General features: G+C 28.9%; 1 protein-coding gene across 1 annotated transcript in view; it reads right to left on the bottom strand.

Moving 5' to 3' along the window:
• Window positions 1-19,032, bottom strand: part of LOC107446646 (uncharacterized) — a 210,058-nt gene that overhangs the window by 97,875 nt on the left and 93,151 nt on the right. Inside the window, exon 4 of the mRNA XM_016061338.3 lies at window positions 3,609-3,710. Within this exon, the coding sequence (XP_015916824.2) occupies window positions 3,609-3,710 (102 nt within the window). The remainder of the gene's footprint in view (window positions 1-3,608; window positions 3,711-19,032) is intronic.

Here is a 19,032-nt window from a genome sequence, read left to right as displayed (position 1 = left end):
CGGTCGTTGAAATGGTTGCTCCTGACTCTGGACATTAAGAATATTTGATTCCTATTCCAATTTATGCACTTGAAAAATTTTAATCAACTCCAAGGAAAGTATAGACACAATTAATAAGTGTTAATTTCTCCATTTTGCTTATGTATACTTAGAATAAAAGTATATTTAGTAAGGTGTTCTACAAAGACCGGCATTAATATGAATTTTTCAATACCCTGTCAAAAAGTAAAGCAAAGAAGTTTACGCATTTGATTGATTTGTTGATTTGTTCATTTACGTCGCACTAGAGCTGCACAATGGGCTATTGGCGACGGTCTGGGAAACATCCCTGAGGATGATCCGAAGACATGCCATCACAATTTTGATCCTCTGCAGAGGGGATGGCACCCCCGCTTCGGTAGCCCGACGACCTGCCCGCGAAGTCGAGCACTTTACGGTAGAACAGTTTAACGAGGACCAATAGCGCACACCCTCGGTCCCTACGCAGACTGATCCAAGTGGTCACCCACCCGCACACTGACCGCAACCAGTGATACTGACTTCGGTGATCTGCTGGGAAACGCGTCTTAACGATCAGTCCACTGCGGGACTTACACATTTGAAGTAACAAATTTATATTTAAGCATGGATAAGAAACTCTATCAGAATGTGACAAATCCTAGCAGATGAAGGCATATATATCAAACAATAAGGCAAGTTTAATTGCATGAGGAAACAGAAAGATGATTGAATAATGAGAATTATTAGAAACGCCTTCAAGTTCTAACCAACTAAACCTGCTTTTATGTTTGCTACATACACCTTCCTCCATTGTACTTTTCATATTTCGATAGAGCTTTTTTTCTTGCTTAATCATTAAGTTGCGACCATAATGGGTATACTTTTGTTACTTCTCTTTTGATAAAGATTTTAAGAATGTGTATTAGGAGTGCTCATTACGAGATACCCATTTTATATTTTAATCTCAGTTATTAGATCTTAGTCTTTAGAGAAGTAAATTAGATAAGTTAATAAAATTAATTACTTCATTTTTTAGTTAATTAATTTATTAAGAGCAAATTAATTTGTTGTGAGTTATAATGTTTTCAAGTCATAATGTTCCTAAGAGCAATATTTTTGTTCATATAAATATTTGACTGAACAATTTTCCTACGATGAAAGAAATTTGTTTGCTAACACGACCTTAAGTGAACTAATAAACTACCGGATTGAAGATATTTGCAAGTTTTCTACGACTCTGACTCCGCAACACTGAAATAAATTTAAATGATTTGAATTTAGGAAGATAAGAAATATTTGCGTAACATGAAAAACATATGAATCTGCCAACAAATCCTCTTTTTAGCCTTACCAAATTTATAACTCAAAATTTACATTCAGAACAATAAATAAAGTAAAATAAACTATTTTGAACGATGTAAATACTGACTTAAATTTTTTTTTAAAATTAAACAAAGACTGAAAAATTTGAAATTTCAAAAAAATTTAAAACATCAAAAAAATTAAAACTTCCTGCAATCTTTAAATTTATAGAATTTTTTTATCTAATTATATATTTTAAAACTTTTTTTATGTAAAATTTTAATAGTTTTTAAAACGTTCATTAAATGCCCAGTTTTGTTAAGTATTTAATGATTGTAGAAAAAAATACTGTAATATTCTATTTTCCATAGAAAAATAATCCATGGGGAATCAAATAATGTGTAAATATACAAAGAAAACTTCAAATATAAAAAGCATTTTAAGGTATTTCTTTCTAGAAATAATACCTTGTAGTCTGATACAAATCATAAAACTTATAAATTATTTTTAGTCTAATGTATGCAATTAAAAAATTCTAATTTTTTTTCATTTTTTTATCTTTTATAAACAAAATAGAAATCTAATTAATAGCTTTCAAACTATAAATGAGATAATTTATATCGAAAATAATTTTCCGAAGTGGTAGTAAAATGTATATTGACAAATCAATTAAAGACAAATATATTTTTTTTATATTTTGCCACAGCAAAATCACACCAACGTACTTTTATCACGCATTTATATATGCGATTGTTCTATACATCTGTAGTGGTAATCAAAATAAACGTTAATTCTATTTATTAATCCAAGAATTAAATAAATAAGTGAAAGTTTTATTATCATTTTCAATTCAAAAACAAAATCTTCCGGAAAATTCGGAAGAGTTGGAAGAATTGGAAGATTGGCGCACTGTAAAAAATGAATACTCAAATATCACGAAACTTTTTTTGTTTATGACAAAACCGTTTCCTAGTATATGCTTCAAATGAATTTCTAGTAAAAGTTATAGAATAACTATCGTCACTTCTTCAGCGAAACGAATTTCGTCAAATTTTTTTAAAAAAACTTCGTCATTCCATTTTTTGCTAAAAAAAAAAAAGAAAAGCAACACCCAAGGACTAAAGTAACTAACTTTCCAAATAATCACTTCAATGTCCTCCTTACAGTACAAGAAGGACAGATAGAACAGAGAAATAAATTACATTCATGCCCAACGAGAGATTCGAACCCGGGGTCTTCCTGGTACGAGACCAATTCCTTGACTACCATGCAAGACAGTCTATTTACTACGTTATTTTATTTCATTCTAGTTAAGTCATTCTAACTAACAATTTCCCAAAATGCACTACGATGGGGTTTTGAGTTAAAGAAGCATTTTCGTCATATATTTGAAAGTTCACTTTTCTTCTCAAATTGCGTGTTTTGTCGAAATTTCTCTCAGAATTAACAAAATATAGTTCAAGGATTGCTGAGTCGTCAAGTTTTTTTCTGAGAATACGACGGGCGCGTGAGAAAGACCCATATTTTAAACTATTTAAGAAGATATAGCCTTTTCATATGTTTAAACGTTACTAATTATTAGAAAACGTTACTGAAAATATTTTTTTCGTTTAAAGAAATTTCAATTTCTCTTATAGAACCTGGTTATCACTCTATAACTATCATTCCATTAACCTTCACAACGATTGTTATGGAATTTTAAACTAAATTTAACTGCTAAAATAAGTTGTAATTCTAATTATGTCAATTATATTTGACAGTATAATAACAGCCAATTTTAATGACGGTATACCGTTTGAAGCGTCATATGCATAACTTATCTTTATTGTAGTTACTGTTTAATAACAATATGTCGATTCCTTTTAGTACGAAATTTAGTTAATTACATCAAATTAGTAATTAAATATATTACTTTTCTGCAAATGTGTCATATATACCCAATTCGCCTTGACTAAAATGAGACGCAATTTCATTAATTTTGCTTTAAGACATTTAGCTGCATTATTTTAGCTGACTTATGATTAGATGGTTAAGACTGTCCGTCAGCTTAATGTTCGGCTTAATGCCATATGGTTAAGTCTGCCGACTAAATCATAGGCCGAAAGAAAAATCAAATCCAAATTATTGTTTGTTTGTTTGTTTGTTTAGGCTGATGTTTAGTGAAAATTAAGATTTCAGTGTCATTGTCCCCACCAAGAAACTACACTTATTAAAACTAAGTGGTATTATAGTTTATCATTTTAAATAAATTGTGTAATATGTTATGTGTAAGTAAATATATTATATTTAAAATATTTAATATTTACCACATCCATCGCTCTCTCGTCAGCTCCTAAAGCTAAAAGATATTGATAGATTTCTCCTCTATCCGGTAAAAAAGCAGCATAATGCAGAGCTGTTCGACCTTGCTGTAGATAAAACAAAATATTTTAGATGATTGAATTAAACAATATACAGGGTGTTTTATATTCACCTGCCTTAATATACATATTTCATGATTATTTTACATACGCATTAAGGGTATCCAATTAATATTTATCTTAAGGGGAAAAAAACTAAAGAAATCTAAAGGGTCACGACTGAGAAATACAAGGCTAAACGTATCAAACTCTATTTGAGTGCCGGAGGAAGTAAAGCTGAAAGGAGGCTATTAGAAACAACTCCAAGTTTTGTAAGACACTCAAACTCGTTAATTCAATTACAGTATAATTTTAATCATTATAAATTGCGAATCACAATTTTTATAATGTGAATTATTCTTTTGAGAATCTATAAAGTGAAGTGCTAAGTCTTGAATAAAAAAATATATATTGTTTGTTAATTTAGCTACCTTTTTAATTTTTGCCATGGTGAACTTCTCTGTACTGCATATCATATATACATGCATTGTTGTACATAAACTACGCACTTACATTCTTGTCGCAGTAGCAGCTATAAAGTGTGTCTACCTCTGACGAGAATCTAAAAATAAGACTCCCTTAGTGTTTCTGTTAATATTACTTCATTTTAAAAACTAATTTCTTTTCCACATTTTCAGATTATTAAAGGAATTCGCGTCTTAAAATTTAATTTGGTCATAAATCCTCAAAAATCAATGGATTTGGAAGGAAGGTCATCCGGTAGACATTTAAGCTATACCACAAGTTTCCACCAATCAATCTATTATTTACACTAACTAGCTGTTACACTGTTTTTTTGCATCACGGTTGTGATTTTAATTTGGTTGGGTTTGGCCTTGAGTGGATCTGCAGTGTCTTAATTTTACAGAAAGAGAATGTGTTTTACCGTCAGGATATGGTAGTAGTTCCTTGAAATATTGCTAATGTATGAAATAACGCCAACTTATGAAATTTAGCCACCACTTATGTTCCTTAACTGCTCTCTCGGCCTTCGATAATCGATAAGCTTTTCTTTTTTGTATAGTTTCTATATTTGCACTCGGAATCCTTTGTATATTCTCGAATACCTCCATTAGGGGTGGGTCGCCTTTACGTAGAAAAGAATTTGGTTATGAAAGAGCTCAACTTTATCCACTGGGTAAATCGCGAATTCGAATTTATAGTTTTTTTAATAACAAAGCAATAAATAGCAAATAAAAGAATTTAACAAAAGAATAAATACAATTTTTAAAAGCTTTCTATTTCTTATTCCAATTTAAGGAGAAAATTTCCCCTTTACTAGATTTCTCTGTTTCATAAGTAGTAGTATTTTCTATGTAATACGTATAAAAGAAATTTGTGATGTAATGTACAGCGCGCCAAAAAAAAACGGACCATCGTGAATAACTTTTGACCGAGGTTCGAGCGGATGACTTTAAATATGCTAATTAATTAGTGTAGACGATATTTTAAGTTACAAAATCAGACACAAAAGCGCACTTTCTCTGAATAAACATATCTTTTTTCAACGGATTCGGATTTTTGACCTCCAAAATATTAGGATATAGCCGCAATCTGGGAAAAATGTTCCTCATAGTTTAGTCAGGAGAGCGATCCAAAATTTGGAATCCTTTAATGTTAATTTTACTTTTTGCGTATTTTGCTATGTCTCGAAAACTTTTTAAGGAATTGAAAAATTTTTGAAGAATTTAAAGAATTGAACAATTTTTTACATCATTTTACAGTAAGTATTGAATTTAAAAAATGGCCTATATTTAAAATTTGATTTCTCAGGAACTATTTAACCGATTTCTCTCAAATTTCGTGTTTCACCATATAAAATTATTTACTTTAAAATGCTTGTGTAAAGGAGGCATTCGACAAGATACGAAAGATACGCAAATTTTGACGAGCTTATGTCGCACCAAAATTCATAACACTGTACTTTTAAATCGAATTAAAAAGTTACATTCTATAGTAAGACAAGGCTAGCATGCTTTCTTTTTTAACAAATGATAAGAAAAACTTTAAATGTTACATTACATGTTTGCATATTGCAAGCTACTTGGTGCACTGTTTAGTCCATAGATTTTTATGTTTAATAAAATCTGAAGAATAAACACAAAAAATATTATGTATATCAACCGACAAGTGTTGAAAAAATTAAAATAATTAATTTTAACAACTATGAAACGCTATATAAATAAAATTAATTTTGAAACAGTTTATCAATAGTTTTAAGCCATTTGCGTAATTTATTCGCAGTGGAAAATTAAATAATCTTATAATTTTTCACTACCCTATTAAAATGATTGATTTTAAAGAACAAAAACTGTCTGGGAATTTATCTAAATAATTATAAAATTATTGTAACATAATTATTATCTTCAAAACTGTTCAAACTTATTTGCTTCATTTGGTGCTAGACACTTTAGCACATTATCAATATTATTAAAGAACTGCCTCTGACTGTCATTAAAAATTTTAATTTTCCTAAATGTAATTTTCTAATAACTCATTTGCTCTTCGAAGGAATTACCAAAACTATATTTCATTAGCATTCTGATAGTAGCGAACTTTCTTAACCCTATCCCATATTTTATAAAATAAACACGTTAATGAAGGGATATTTTACTAATTTCGAGTTTCTGAGAACAGTAGAAATAGATCCTTCTATAGTTGTTTTTTTATCATAAACTCATTAATGTCAACTATAAACAAGCAAAAGATTCATGTTTATTCTTAAGAGAGATTTTTATCATTCGGAAACTTTAAATATAATTAAGTTAGTTAATTATACTTATTTGTAGTAACTTTCTGGGCAATCAGCAAATAAGTAAAGTTGAAAAAAAAACTGTGAGTAAATAAATTAGCTGAAAAATATTATGAATTTTCAACAATACTGAACTCTTACCTTTAAAACTTGACATGTTTTTCGCTGCTTTAATTTATCTCTATAGTTTATAGAAATGGTTTAAAAACTTTGATAATTTGTTTTTTAAATACTACTAAAGCACAAATGGTGAAAGCTATCAGACCACCAACTTTTAGCTCGGTGATTTTAACCACAGTCAAAACAGTGATTTGCAAAGCCTCCACTTATCACATTGACTGGGATTACAATTAAAAGCGAAATAAGTAACAACACAATTAATAGCGAAATAAGTAACAACACAATGAATTGGTGAAAAAATGTCCCCTTAGTTAAATGTGCTGTGTAAGAAACCGGTATTTTCAGTAATTCTGTTAACAAGAAAGTTATTTAATTTGAATAGGAACTTTTTTCTTTTCATATTTTTGCAATAATTCTTTAAGGTGTATTATATTGATATTTTGTATAAGTATGCTTACTTCAAAATGTTTAACAAATAGTAAACAATAAAAAAATTATTTTTACTCGTTATATTTTTTAGATTCACCATCTATATGCATTAAACTCGTTCTAGATTAATACTTTTTTAAAAGAAAAAATCAATCACTTTTATTTACCAGGCAGTTTATTTCGCTTCGAATTGACCAAATATATTCATTTTAGTATTTCCATTTTTGATTAAAAAAAATTTATCCAGAACAGCCAAACTAAATTCTGCACAGTTTAATCCAAAAAAGTAAAGGTTTCAATTGCAAGAAGATCCTGGCGTTATGCGTAAGCAATTATTCATTAACTTTCAGTTTCACATTTTCACATTTCAACTTTTTTTTCTTAAAGAAAGGTACGAGCCTAAGAACTGTCTTATTTCACTGACCTATTTAAACCTATACTTTCTATTTAGCATTTACAAAGATTTTTTAAAAAAAATGGAAAAAGATTAGTAATATTTACAATTGATTTAATCTCCCAAATGAATGTCAAACATCAACAGCATCTTCTGCTACGAGACTATGTGTAAAGCTTAGATTTCTAGTTCAAGTTTAAGTTAAAATAACTCTGTTAAGAAAGTTCATCGAATTTCTATCTGCTTGATTAAAGAATCTAAATCGTTTCTCAGAAAAATTTTAGTCCTAATAACAAGTTTTAAAAAAACTTAAAACCAAGAAGTAGAAAAGAAAATCTTTTCACTTTTGCAGAAACTATAACTGAGAGTTTATGCCGATTGCTTATTTTAAAAACTAATACTTGCTTTTCGAGACCACAAAAAAAAATTTACGCGCAAAAAATTTTGCAAAGTAAAAACTCAATGCTTCTAGAAGAAAAAACTGATTAATTAAATTTCATTCATCTAACATGGTAATTTATTTCTCAATGTTCATTAAATAAAAAGAGCAGCAAGACAAATGAATTGTAGGAAATTACATGTTTTCGCAAAATAAAAATTTTAAAAAATAGAGCAAAAGCATTAATTATTCACTTTTTGACATAATTACTGATTAAATTATGTCAAAAACCTAATCCGTGAAACCTCATTCAACTATTAATTAAGGAGAGCAACACAAATGAACGTATCTTGCAAAAAAAATTCTAATTTTTTTTCCTAACTTTCATATGGAAAAACAATCGAAAAATCTGTGCACGTCTGAAATACATACCTCTTGTCCAAATATTTTTTTTTACATTTCATGATGAATGATTATATAGCTTGATGTGAAGTAATCTTTTTTATGAAATGCTTCAAACATTGTCATATAAAAATTCTTCAAAAGATTTAAGAATTATCTTATGCAGATATGGCATTTTTTGAAAAACATATCACAATGTAGTGTACTGCATTATAATTTTGAAAGGATTCAATGATATGGATATTACAAAAAAGCTTTTACTGAGATCGAGTTCGAGTAATTGAAGTCATAAATGGTATGTATCTTGGTATGTATCATTAGAATCAGCATTTTTAGGCATGTAGATTTCATTAGTGAATGGTAATTTTAGATTCGTTTATAGCGTTCCATTAGTGAGCTGTAAGTTAAGTTATGTTAATGGCAGTAAAAATAGACGTTCCTGAAAAAAATCTTGTTTCTTTAAATTTATTAATAAAAAAATTTTAAAAATCAAAATTTTCATGTTAGAGTTCTCTTGTTTGACTAGTTCGTATGAAACATTATCTATGGTTCATAGACTGAAAAATAAAATAGCACTATATTTATATAAAGTGCTGCCAAGCATTTTGTCAAGCTATCGTCAATAAAGGAAATCCGGCATTCTTTAACGATTGCTCTTAGTCATTGTATAGGTTTTAATATATACCCAAAATAGATTGGGAAAGTAAGTGATTTTTATTTATTTTTTCCATTAAAAATCATATCACTATGTAAGGAGAAATGTTTATTGCTATATAATTTTTAACGGATTCAGTTGTATAGATACTAGATGAAATTAACGGATATCGAACAATTTAAGCGTATATGCAATATATACCCAATTTAAGCAATATATACCCAAAATAGATTGGGAAAGTAAGTGATTTTTATTTATTTTTTTCCATTAAAAATCATATCACAATGTAAGGAGAAATGTTTATTGCTATATAATTTTTAAAGGATTCAGTTGTATAGATACTACATGAAATTTACGGATATCGAACAATTTAAGCGTTAGATAATATGCGCCGCCATTAGAATCGGCATTTTTAAGCATGGAGATTTCATTATTGAATAATAATTTTAGATTCGTTAGTAAGGCTCCATTGGGGAGAGGTAAGTTAAGTTTTGTTTTAAGCTATGAAAACAGAAAGTTCATGAAGAAAAATCCTTTTCTTTTCCCTTTAAATTTTCAAAAAAAAATAATAATAACTAAAAAAATACCTTTGAACCCTAAAATTTCCCTTTTAGGGTACTTTTGTTCGACTAGTTCTTATGAAACACCATAAATGATTGATGGACCGAAGAATAAAGCAGCGCTATATTGATTTAAAGTGCTGTCAAGCATTTTGTCAAGCTACCGTCAATGCATGAATTTCGGCATTCTGTAACCATTGTATTAATCATTGTATAGATTTCATACTAGAACTAAAACAGTTTGAAAAAGTATGAAGTAATCAAAATTTCTCACATTACCTAGACGTTCTGTTGAATCACTAATAATAAATTGAAAAAGCATGAAATGGAAGTATTTCATGCACTGTATAGGCATTCTGTAGAATGACTAATGAAAATCCTACTGGCATTCTTTACAATGACTAGATTAAGTACATAATAATTCTCATATTTCAAACTGCCTAAAGTGAATTTGTCATTCTATAGAATAGTTAGACATTCTATACAATGATTAGGCAAAGTAAATTATCGTTTTCACTCTTCCTACACACTCCTTAAAAAAGGCAGGCATTCTATGTAAGAACTAGAATTTCTATTTAAGGACATTAGAGTTCTGACATTTTATCTATTTACAGCTTCTTATAAACTTTAAAAGGACCAATATCATCAATATTCTAGACCAATACTATATGTAACTAATTCGACCATTACCTTTCATACTATAGACAAATACCCTATTTGACCGATACTATAAATCACATAGACTGATACCTTTATTATTAAAATAACAAACTCAATATTTATCATAAAAAGCAAAGATAATGTATTAACAATGTAATTTATTTTTATTTAAATAATGACTTAAGTTTAATAAATATTCCGTTTCTAATTCTGGATTAATAATATAATTGAATTACATAATTTACGATGCGTATTATATAATTGAATTACATAATTTTCTATAATACACATTGTAAATTCTTTAAATGTATCTCCTATGAAATAGATTGATTTTATAAAAGCCACGAAGCGAATTCGAGATTCCAGGCACGAAAATACAGCTGCAACTTACTATCAATTCCATTGATGATTATCTTTTAAGTAAATACTTCAATGAGTAAATAGACTCACTGAAACATAATTGATAATCTCCAAAGGACACGAAAGGTTTACATTTTAATTTTCTTTCAATAAGCTCATCATTTTAAATTTTATATGAATTCTCATTTAGTAATCTTGTTAATCACTATAATAAAATAAGATATCACGATTAAACGATAATTTCGTCAGTTTCTTATAAGAGATTAATTTATACTACCCCGTTATTTTTATATCATTTTTTAGTATTTATTTCAAAAAATTAATATTTAGAATCCACTAGTTAGTTCAAAAATTAAATCACAAGCTCTTTGAACTTTTTTACAAAACGAAACTTACACAAAAATAGTTTTTGGTATTTACTTCTTTTAAATTCTAATAAACACTTGTCTACCTATTAATAATGTAAATTTAAAATGTTTATTATGTTGGTTTTTTAATATCAATGGAAATGTTAGTTTATTGAGTTAAGTGTGAACATTTCCATGAAATTAATATAAATTTATTTTGTCTGATTGCCGGCCAGGTGGCCGAGCGGTTTGCGTGCCTGACTGCGAAGCCATAGGCTGCGGGTTCGAATACCGCTCTGGGCATGGATGTTTCTCTCTCTCTCTTTGTGCTGTCCTCTGTTGTGTGTGTGAATGTGGCCCACCCTATAAACGGGTTTGTGGCAGTGTGGCAGTGTGGCGTGGGCAATGTTGCTCGCCTCCGTGACTTTGGTTCACGGGTGCCCACTGGGTAACGCGAAATGAGCAACAATTCTGGCATAGTATAGGCAAATATTCAAACTCAGTGCCTGCCATTGGAAAAAAAAAATTTGTCTGATTTTTCTGATATTTCCACGATATAAAATTTACAAAGTATTATTGAGAAAATGCTTTTAGATATTAATGTGACAAATATTCGTTTTATTTCGGATCAACTTTAAATTTCTACTGCATAATCTGCAAAACATCATGATTACTATCTTTATTTATCTGTGTATCTTACTCCTATCTGCTGGCCTATAGAATTAAAAAACTTAGATGCGGTTTTCTCATCAATATATTTTTAAATCTAGCACCAAGATTATTTAAATTTGCACTTAATAAAAATGACATCTTGATCTGAAAAAGATGTTTGTAAATAACTTAATTAATAATGCTTAACTGACATATGAAGATTTCAAAAAAGTTAATTTTTGGTATTAACAGCAATAATTTTCAATAGTCGACATATCATGCAAAATATTAGCGACATTATGTGACAGACAAGTTAAATCTAGCATGCAAAGTATTAGAATGGCTTAAGAACAGAGAAAAAAATTGTTTTTTTTTATTATTATTATTTATTTTTTTTTACTTGTAATAAACTTTTTACTTTTTTTTACGTGGTAATGTACTCTGCTATCTACACCAGGAAGGCGACATACCTCGAACGTGAAATTTGCAGGACAGATAAAGCATTTTATGGTATGCAAATACTTAACTTATCGGCACATTTATGCAAATCAGGCGGCTGTAGCGACACCAACAATGTGTCTATAAAAAGAGATTTAAAAGTAAGTTTCTCCTACAGAAAATGAATTTGAGCGTTGTTCTTAGGTAAAAAAGTTTTTGTTATGCCCCGTGTAAAAAGGAGAAATGTGTCACATGTCCGAGTTTGGTCGAGGTCGAATTGTGGGCTACCGGGATTGTGGTTTATCATACCGAAGTATTGCTCCTCGCATTCGTCGAGATCCCATGACTGTTAGCAGAATATGGAATTGATGGATTCATGACGGACATATGGAGCGCAGTGCAGGATCTCAGCGGCCCCCCATTACTAACAGCCGAGAAGACAGACATGTTATCCACATAGTCTTAAGAGATCGTACAGCTGCATCACGAAAACTGAGTCAACAAATGGGGTCATTTGAAGGACAACAAATGGGGTCATTTGAAGGACAACAAGTGTCTGCACGAACAGTTCGACGACGCTTGCAACAGCTTGGACTGTTAGCACGGGGACTATGGCTTCGACTACCCTTGATACTGCATTACAGACAGGAGCGCCTCCAATGGTGTGATCAACGACGAACCTGGACGCAGGAATGACATGACGTCGTCTTTTCAGACGAATCCAGGTTCTGTATACCGCATCATAATGGCTGCATCCGTGTTTGGTCATCGCGGAGAACGCCCATGGGCAGCTTGCATTCGACATCGTCATACTGGCCTATCACCTGAAGTAATAGCATAGGGTGCCATTGGATACATGTCTCGATCACCTCTTGTTCGCATTGCGGTTCGCACAGCAGCCGTTACATTTCTGATGTGTTACCAAATCAAAAAGCCAGTAGCTCTGCCTTACCTTAGAGTCCTCTATAACACTACGTTTCAGCAGGACCATGCACGACCGCATGTTGCCCACACTGTCCTTACCTTCCTTCTTTGTCCTGGCCTTCCAAAACAGAACATGTTCGCCTGTTTCCCTGACCAGCATGTTCTCTTGATCTCTCATTAATGGAAATCATCTGGTCAATGACTGCCGAACGACTGGCACACCACCACTCGTCAGTCACTATGGTCGATGAATTGGGACATAATATTGAAACTGCATGGAATACTGTACCTGTTCATGTTATTCAATCTCTGTTCGATTCTATGCCTAGGTGAATAACTACTGGTATTGCTGCCAGGGGAGGCTGCTCTGAGTACTGATTCCTCATTATCTATACATCCAAATATCCTTAAAATTTAATCAATTGTTCTTCCAACTATAATGTAAGTGCCCAATAAATATCATTCTGTTATTTGCATTCCTCCTTGGTGTAGCAATTGTATTGGCCAGTAGTGCATAATTCTTCTAATCAATCACGTTATCTTTTGTCGATTTTGCTAAATTTTGAAACTTGAAATAGATAAAGTTAGAGGGATGAATGGTATAGAACGAAGCAAACCGTAAATTTTTATTTTCCTCTTTTTTTCAAATCGTAGGTCATTAATAACACTGCGCAAAAAAAAAAAAAAAAAAAAAAAAAAAAAAAAAAAAAAAAAAAANAAAAAAAAAAAAAAAAAAAAAAAAAAAAAAAAAAAAAAAAAAAAAAAAAAAAAAAAAAAAAAAACGGGAATTGGATTTGCTTTTGATCCCTTGATTAGATTCTCCCTTACCGGTAATGGTTAAAGGGCCCAAAATATACTAATTAATACGTGCATACGAGTGGACGATATCTTAAGTTACAAAATAAAATATAAAAACGTAAATATATGTACAATTTTCTAAACAGATTTGAATTTTTGACATTTGCAATGCCGATTAGTTTAAGCAGTTAAACAGTTGAAAATTTGGTCTTCTTAAGGTTAACTACACTTTTTGCGTATCCCACAAAATAACGAAAACTTCAATTAAAAAAATTTCACACTGTTATAGAATTTGTTTATTAAGTTAATATGATATAAAAAATAATTCCAGTAATTATTAATTATTTTATACTATTTTTCAATAATTATCAAAAATTAAATAGTAAGGAAGTTAAATTTCTACATCATTTTAAAAAATACAGTTTTAAATGACGAAATACGAAATTGGAGGAAAATCTGTCGAAAAGTGTTTGAGAAAAAAAAGTTTAAAAATACGGATTTTTAAAATTTTTACCTCTACTAAACTAATTTTTTTTTTAACTTTTGGAGTTTGTCAATTCATATCACGTTGATTTGATTAATGTAAAAATGATTGCGTACTTTACGATTCAAACAACTTTTTTGACCATTAGTAAATTAAATAATAAATAGTAATTCAAAAGAAAAATTACGTGGAATTTTCTTTGGATTAACAATTTCGATTTATGTATGCAAAATTCATTTGATTTTTCTTATTAGTTCCTAAGAAATGCTGAAATACTTGAAAAGTGAAATTAAGATTAAGGAATTCAAAATTTCAACCACTCTCCTCCCTATATAATTAAGACTATATATTTTGGATTGCGGCAAACATTTATATTTTCATAGTCAAGAATCCAAACCCCTTGAATAAGCAGTATATTTATTCAGAGAAAATGTATTTTTGGGTCTGATGTCATAACTCAAGATATCGTCGGGACGTTATACAAATTAGCATAATCAAGGCCCTTGAATCATTAAGATTAAGCCCTAGGATACATGAAAATCCAGTCTCTAGATCAAAAGTTATTAAAAATGTTCGCTTTATTTTCTTTGAGCACTGTACATACCAATTTATGGTGATGATTTTTTTGTCATTTTTACAAACCGAGACAATGATAAATCTAGTTGTCGCTGGCACAAGTAGCTATTTTTTCTTAGAATAAAACTAAAAAACTAAAATTCAAATAATGAATGTAAATTTAGGCTCTACTTAAATCAATATAAGAAACCAACCTAACATAAAATACTTCTAACAAGATTGAGTGGACTCTAAAAAAGAAATCTCAATAATCCGTGAAACCTTTTTTGACTGCAACTTTACTACTCAAAATCATCCTAGAAAACGCTTGCTTGGATGGCATGCATACAATTCCCAACTTATTAATGGTTCAAATTTTTTTTTAAAAATCTCGATTATAAGTTAATATTTTCCTTGAAGTATCTCCAAGTTGTAGTTGAATAATTACATTTCTGTCAAGTTCTTAATGACTTTTATTTAAACAATTATTTGTTTGCTAGTTAAGCAATAGTGCCCTTTAGAAATTTTTAAAGTTTGAGTGAAAAGTTTATACAAAATAAACATAATCGATAAAAACAACAGATATTTTCATACCAGCGATTGTATAGCTAGTCAAAAATACTGAATAATATCTTGCATGATATATATATATAATATAATAATAATATANTTAAAAATTAGAATTTTTTTTAAATAAAGAAATTGATACGCTGCCTAAAATATCATAAGAAATACATGAATTAATGTAAACAAAAGGGAACTAATATTAGGAATTCCCCAATTTTTAAGAAAAATATATAACTAATTGATATTTAAAATTTTTTGTATAGCAATTTTTCCAATTAAAAATACTTAAAAATTAAGTGTTAGATACTGACGATTTATTTAGTCACTGATATTTATTCTTAAATCAGTCTAAAATGGGATAAACGAGAGCAAACAAATATCATATTTATTTCTATAATTTTGTTTAGGTTTTGTTTAGTTTCCCCAGTAAAATAAAATGTTTAAAAACGCAGAACTTTCCAAATTTTAATTTTTCAAAAGAAAAAATTACAAGATTTCATTCATATCTTTTGATATTTATTTTAAATTCTTTTAAATGTGTTTATTTATTATTACAGTTTTTCACCATTTTTTTAAAATTCAAGTGTAAATAATTGTAGATTTGGATTTTACACGTGAAAAAATTGAGAATTTTTTAGTGAATATTTTTTAAATGTAGTACAATATATGAGTATACGAAATATACATTAATTATAAATTATCAAATATAAGTTTTTTAAAAATTCACTTTTGGTTTATTTTTTTTTGATGCAAATATCCTGTCTTCACTTTCCATGTATTTACTTTTAAGAAATTGCCTGTCTGGTAGCTGTCTGAAAACTACGAAATTATAAATTCAATTTGTTATTTTTGTAAAATAGAAAAATATGTAATGCCAAAATAAAGCTCTAATAAATACGCTTATATATATATATATAATAGTTATTCATAACCATTAACTATAATAAACCGAAAATGCAACCTTCTCACTAAAAAAGAGTCGCAAGTGCGTGATAATCTCGCGTGCAGAAGGTCTAAATTGCATGTTTGGGAAATCGTCTTGACTTTTTGTTTATTCATAAGTATTTCATTAATGTTTAAAGCAGTTATTCAGAATTGCAATGGAAGCTCATCACAACCTTCAAATTCTGAGGACTTCAAAGAATCTGAACAAAAGCTTTGCAACAATTTCATTTTTGAGGTAATCATCTTAAAAGAAAAAATGCGAGAAAAAAATTCGAAGAAATCATATTTCACAGTCTTTGTGCAAGTATGAAATTGAGGAATCATTTGAGAAGAGAAATATTATCAAAAAAAAGCATATCCATTGTATTTTCCTTTTAAAAAGAATTTCCATTTTTTTTTTCATTATACACACAAAATATTCATTTGAAACTCTTTTTTTGTAAGTTATAGACCTAAAGAAACAATTCTTAATTAGAATTTAATTTTTTATTTGAATTTTTTTCATCTGTTTTAGATTTTACCTTATCAAAATGACAGTTAAAACTGTTTTAACTCATCTAAAATATTAGGTTTGTGAGTTAATATTAATTATGTACTGCATACTCTCAACTCTGATGTTTTCAATAACTTTCAAATATAATAAGTACCTGATGAAATTCTTTGCATAGGGTCATAGCGTTTAATTGTAGCATATGTTTGCCTTATATTCATAAAATGCTAAGTTATTATTTGTTACCTCATTTTTTGTAAGCAGTCTTTATATCTTCCAATTTCTCTTGTTGACTTTGCATCGTCTTTTTTTTTCTAATGAATGATCATTTCCAATTTAAATCGTTTATTGTTTGCCATTTGGCCATTAAATCATGAATTTTCTAAGTAGTAAAAAAATCCTAAGTTAGTTATCTTTTTTCCATCAAATCGCTAATCTTTCTTATTACTCTTAATGAATCGTTCATTTAATTCTTAAATAATAAACTTTTTGCTTTTGATTTAAGACCATGTCAGCTATTAGAACCTTTAAAAGTGTTGACACACATCTTTGCAATTTGGTGCTATTTCCATGGTTTAATGTAATTATTCACATAGCATAAATTTTATTAATTTTGCATTCAAAGGATTATTAAAATTCTGAGCAATGTTATATTTTTTGACATTTTTTTAAAATTATGATTCTTTACATGCTGATTTGAAAGTTTCGTAAGAAATAAGCAATGATAGAAAAGAGCATAAGATTTAAAGCTTTGGAAGCGAAATAGATATTATTTCTGTAATATTTTTCCTTATAAGTTACAGAAGTTGGCTCTATGCTCCTGTTTGAAAGTTTTTTGAACATTGCATTTTTAATTCATTCATTTGTTAGAGATGGGTCTCATTATTGAAAGTTTATTGAAACTCTTCCACCAGGGATAATAAAAAAGCCTTATTTTAAATTTTCATTTTGAATTATTTATACCATCTTGACATGAAGAAATAACTGGAATTTAGAACTGACCAGTAGCTTAATGATTTAAAAGTTATTAAATATTTTTAAAAATAATCGTCAATTTGGCGAGATTTTCCCAAATAGATAAAAATTATCAGAACCAATCAGCATTTGCATCACAATTTCGTGATATTTGCAAGCGTGGCATGTACTTTGGATGACAGTTCTGAAGAACATTTTTATAATTTTACTGTGATGCATTAGAGCATGGCAAGAAAAGAATTCATTTTGCTAAATTTACTTTTCTGTTTTGTATTTGTTGCGAAATATATGGTAATAATAATTATAAGTTTGAAAACCAGAATTTCCTTTTAAACCGTTACCATAGCGAACATTAAAATTACCGAATGAATTGTTTAAATACTTATATTTTGGGTCAATTAACAAACTTATGATTCCTTTACCAGAAATGTCTTTACCATGCAAATTGGGTTATTTTGCCGGAATTGTTTTCTCTGCGTACGTATTATCTGATATTTTAACCATTATCATGTTATAGTTCATTTTATGTGAAACAAAAGTGAAAATTCTGCCAAAAATAGAAAAACATCACATGAAATTTCCCCTGACCTCTTATGGTAAAATAGAGTAGACATAAAAATTTGAAAGAAAATAATCAAAAATTTTGTCCTTTACTCCAAAATATTTTCCTTCTTTTACGGAAGTTGTTGCAACTTTCATTAAAAAAAACACGTACTTAACACTAGATTGCCTAAGGAAGTCATTTTGACTGCTTTTAGTTTTAATTAGAAAAACAATGATGCATATAATGACACAATTTCTTAGAATTGTGTACAATATATAATTTTTTTATTGTTAATATTTACTAATAGCTTATTATAGTACTGCTAATAATATAAAAAATATTAAAAATTAATTTTAAACAAATTTCTTTGCACATTATTTTTTTCTTTTGCAATCCTGTCATTTTGACTGCTTTGGGGCAATATAGATATTTACGAAGTTTCAGACTTTCTAGTGTTAATAATTAGAGCAGTTGTGTGAAATAGAGAAAAAATACTTTCTTTAATATGCTAATGTTATAAACAGATTTACTTTGCGAAACAGCAACTTATTCAACTGTGTCTTAACTATCTAAATTTAATCATGAGCAAACAAAATTACAGCAAATAAACAAAGTTATTTGAAAAGTAGATGTGATTAAAATGATTTGATGTTCATAAAATAATTTGGAGTGTTTGCTCAATAATACGTAGAAGGGATAAAATTCATTGAGTATTAACTAACATGTTGGTCTGCTAATTATTTTTATTTTTTATGAAATTCTAATTTACAGGGAATTTTCGAAAAGAGAAAAGGAAGGAAGCGTTAGTTGTCTTGTTCACGTCATCATTAAAGTAAAAGAAAATGCTTAATATCAAATCTGAAGTGTTGTTTTGATTTAATGAAGATTAAAATAGTTCTTCA

This window comes from Parasteatoda tepidariorum, chromosome X1, assembly GCF_043381705.1.
Source record: "Parasteatoda tepidariorum isolate YZ-2023 chromosome X1, CAS_Ptep_4.0, whole genome shotgun sequence".
Classification (NCBI taxonomy): Eukaryota; Metazoa; Arthropoda; class Arachnida; order Araneae; family Theridiidae; genus Parasteatoda; species Parasteatoda tepidariorum.
Note: the sequence above shows the minus strand (reverse complement) of the source record. Positions and strands in the feature narration are given on the sequence as shown.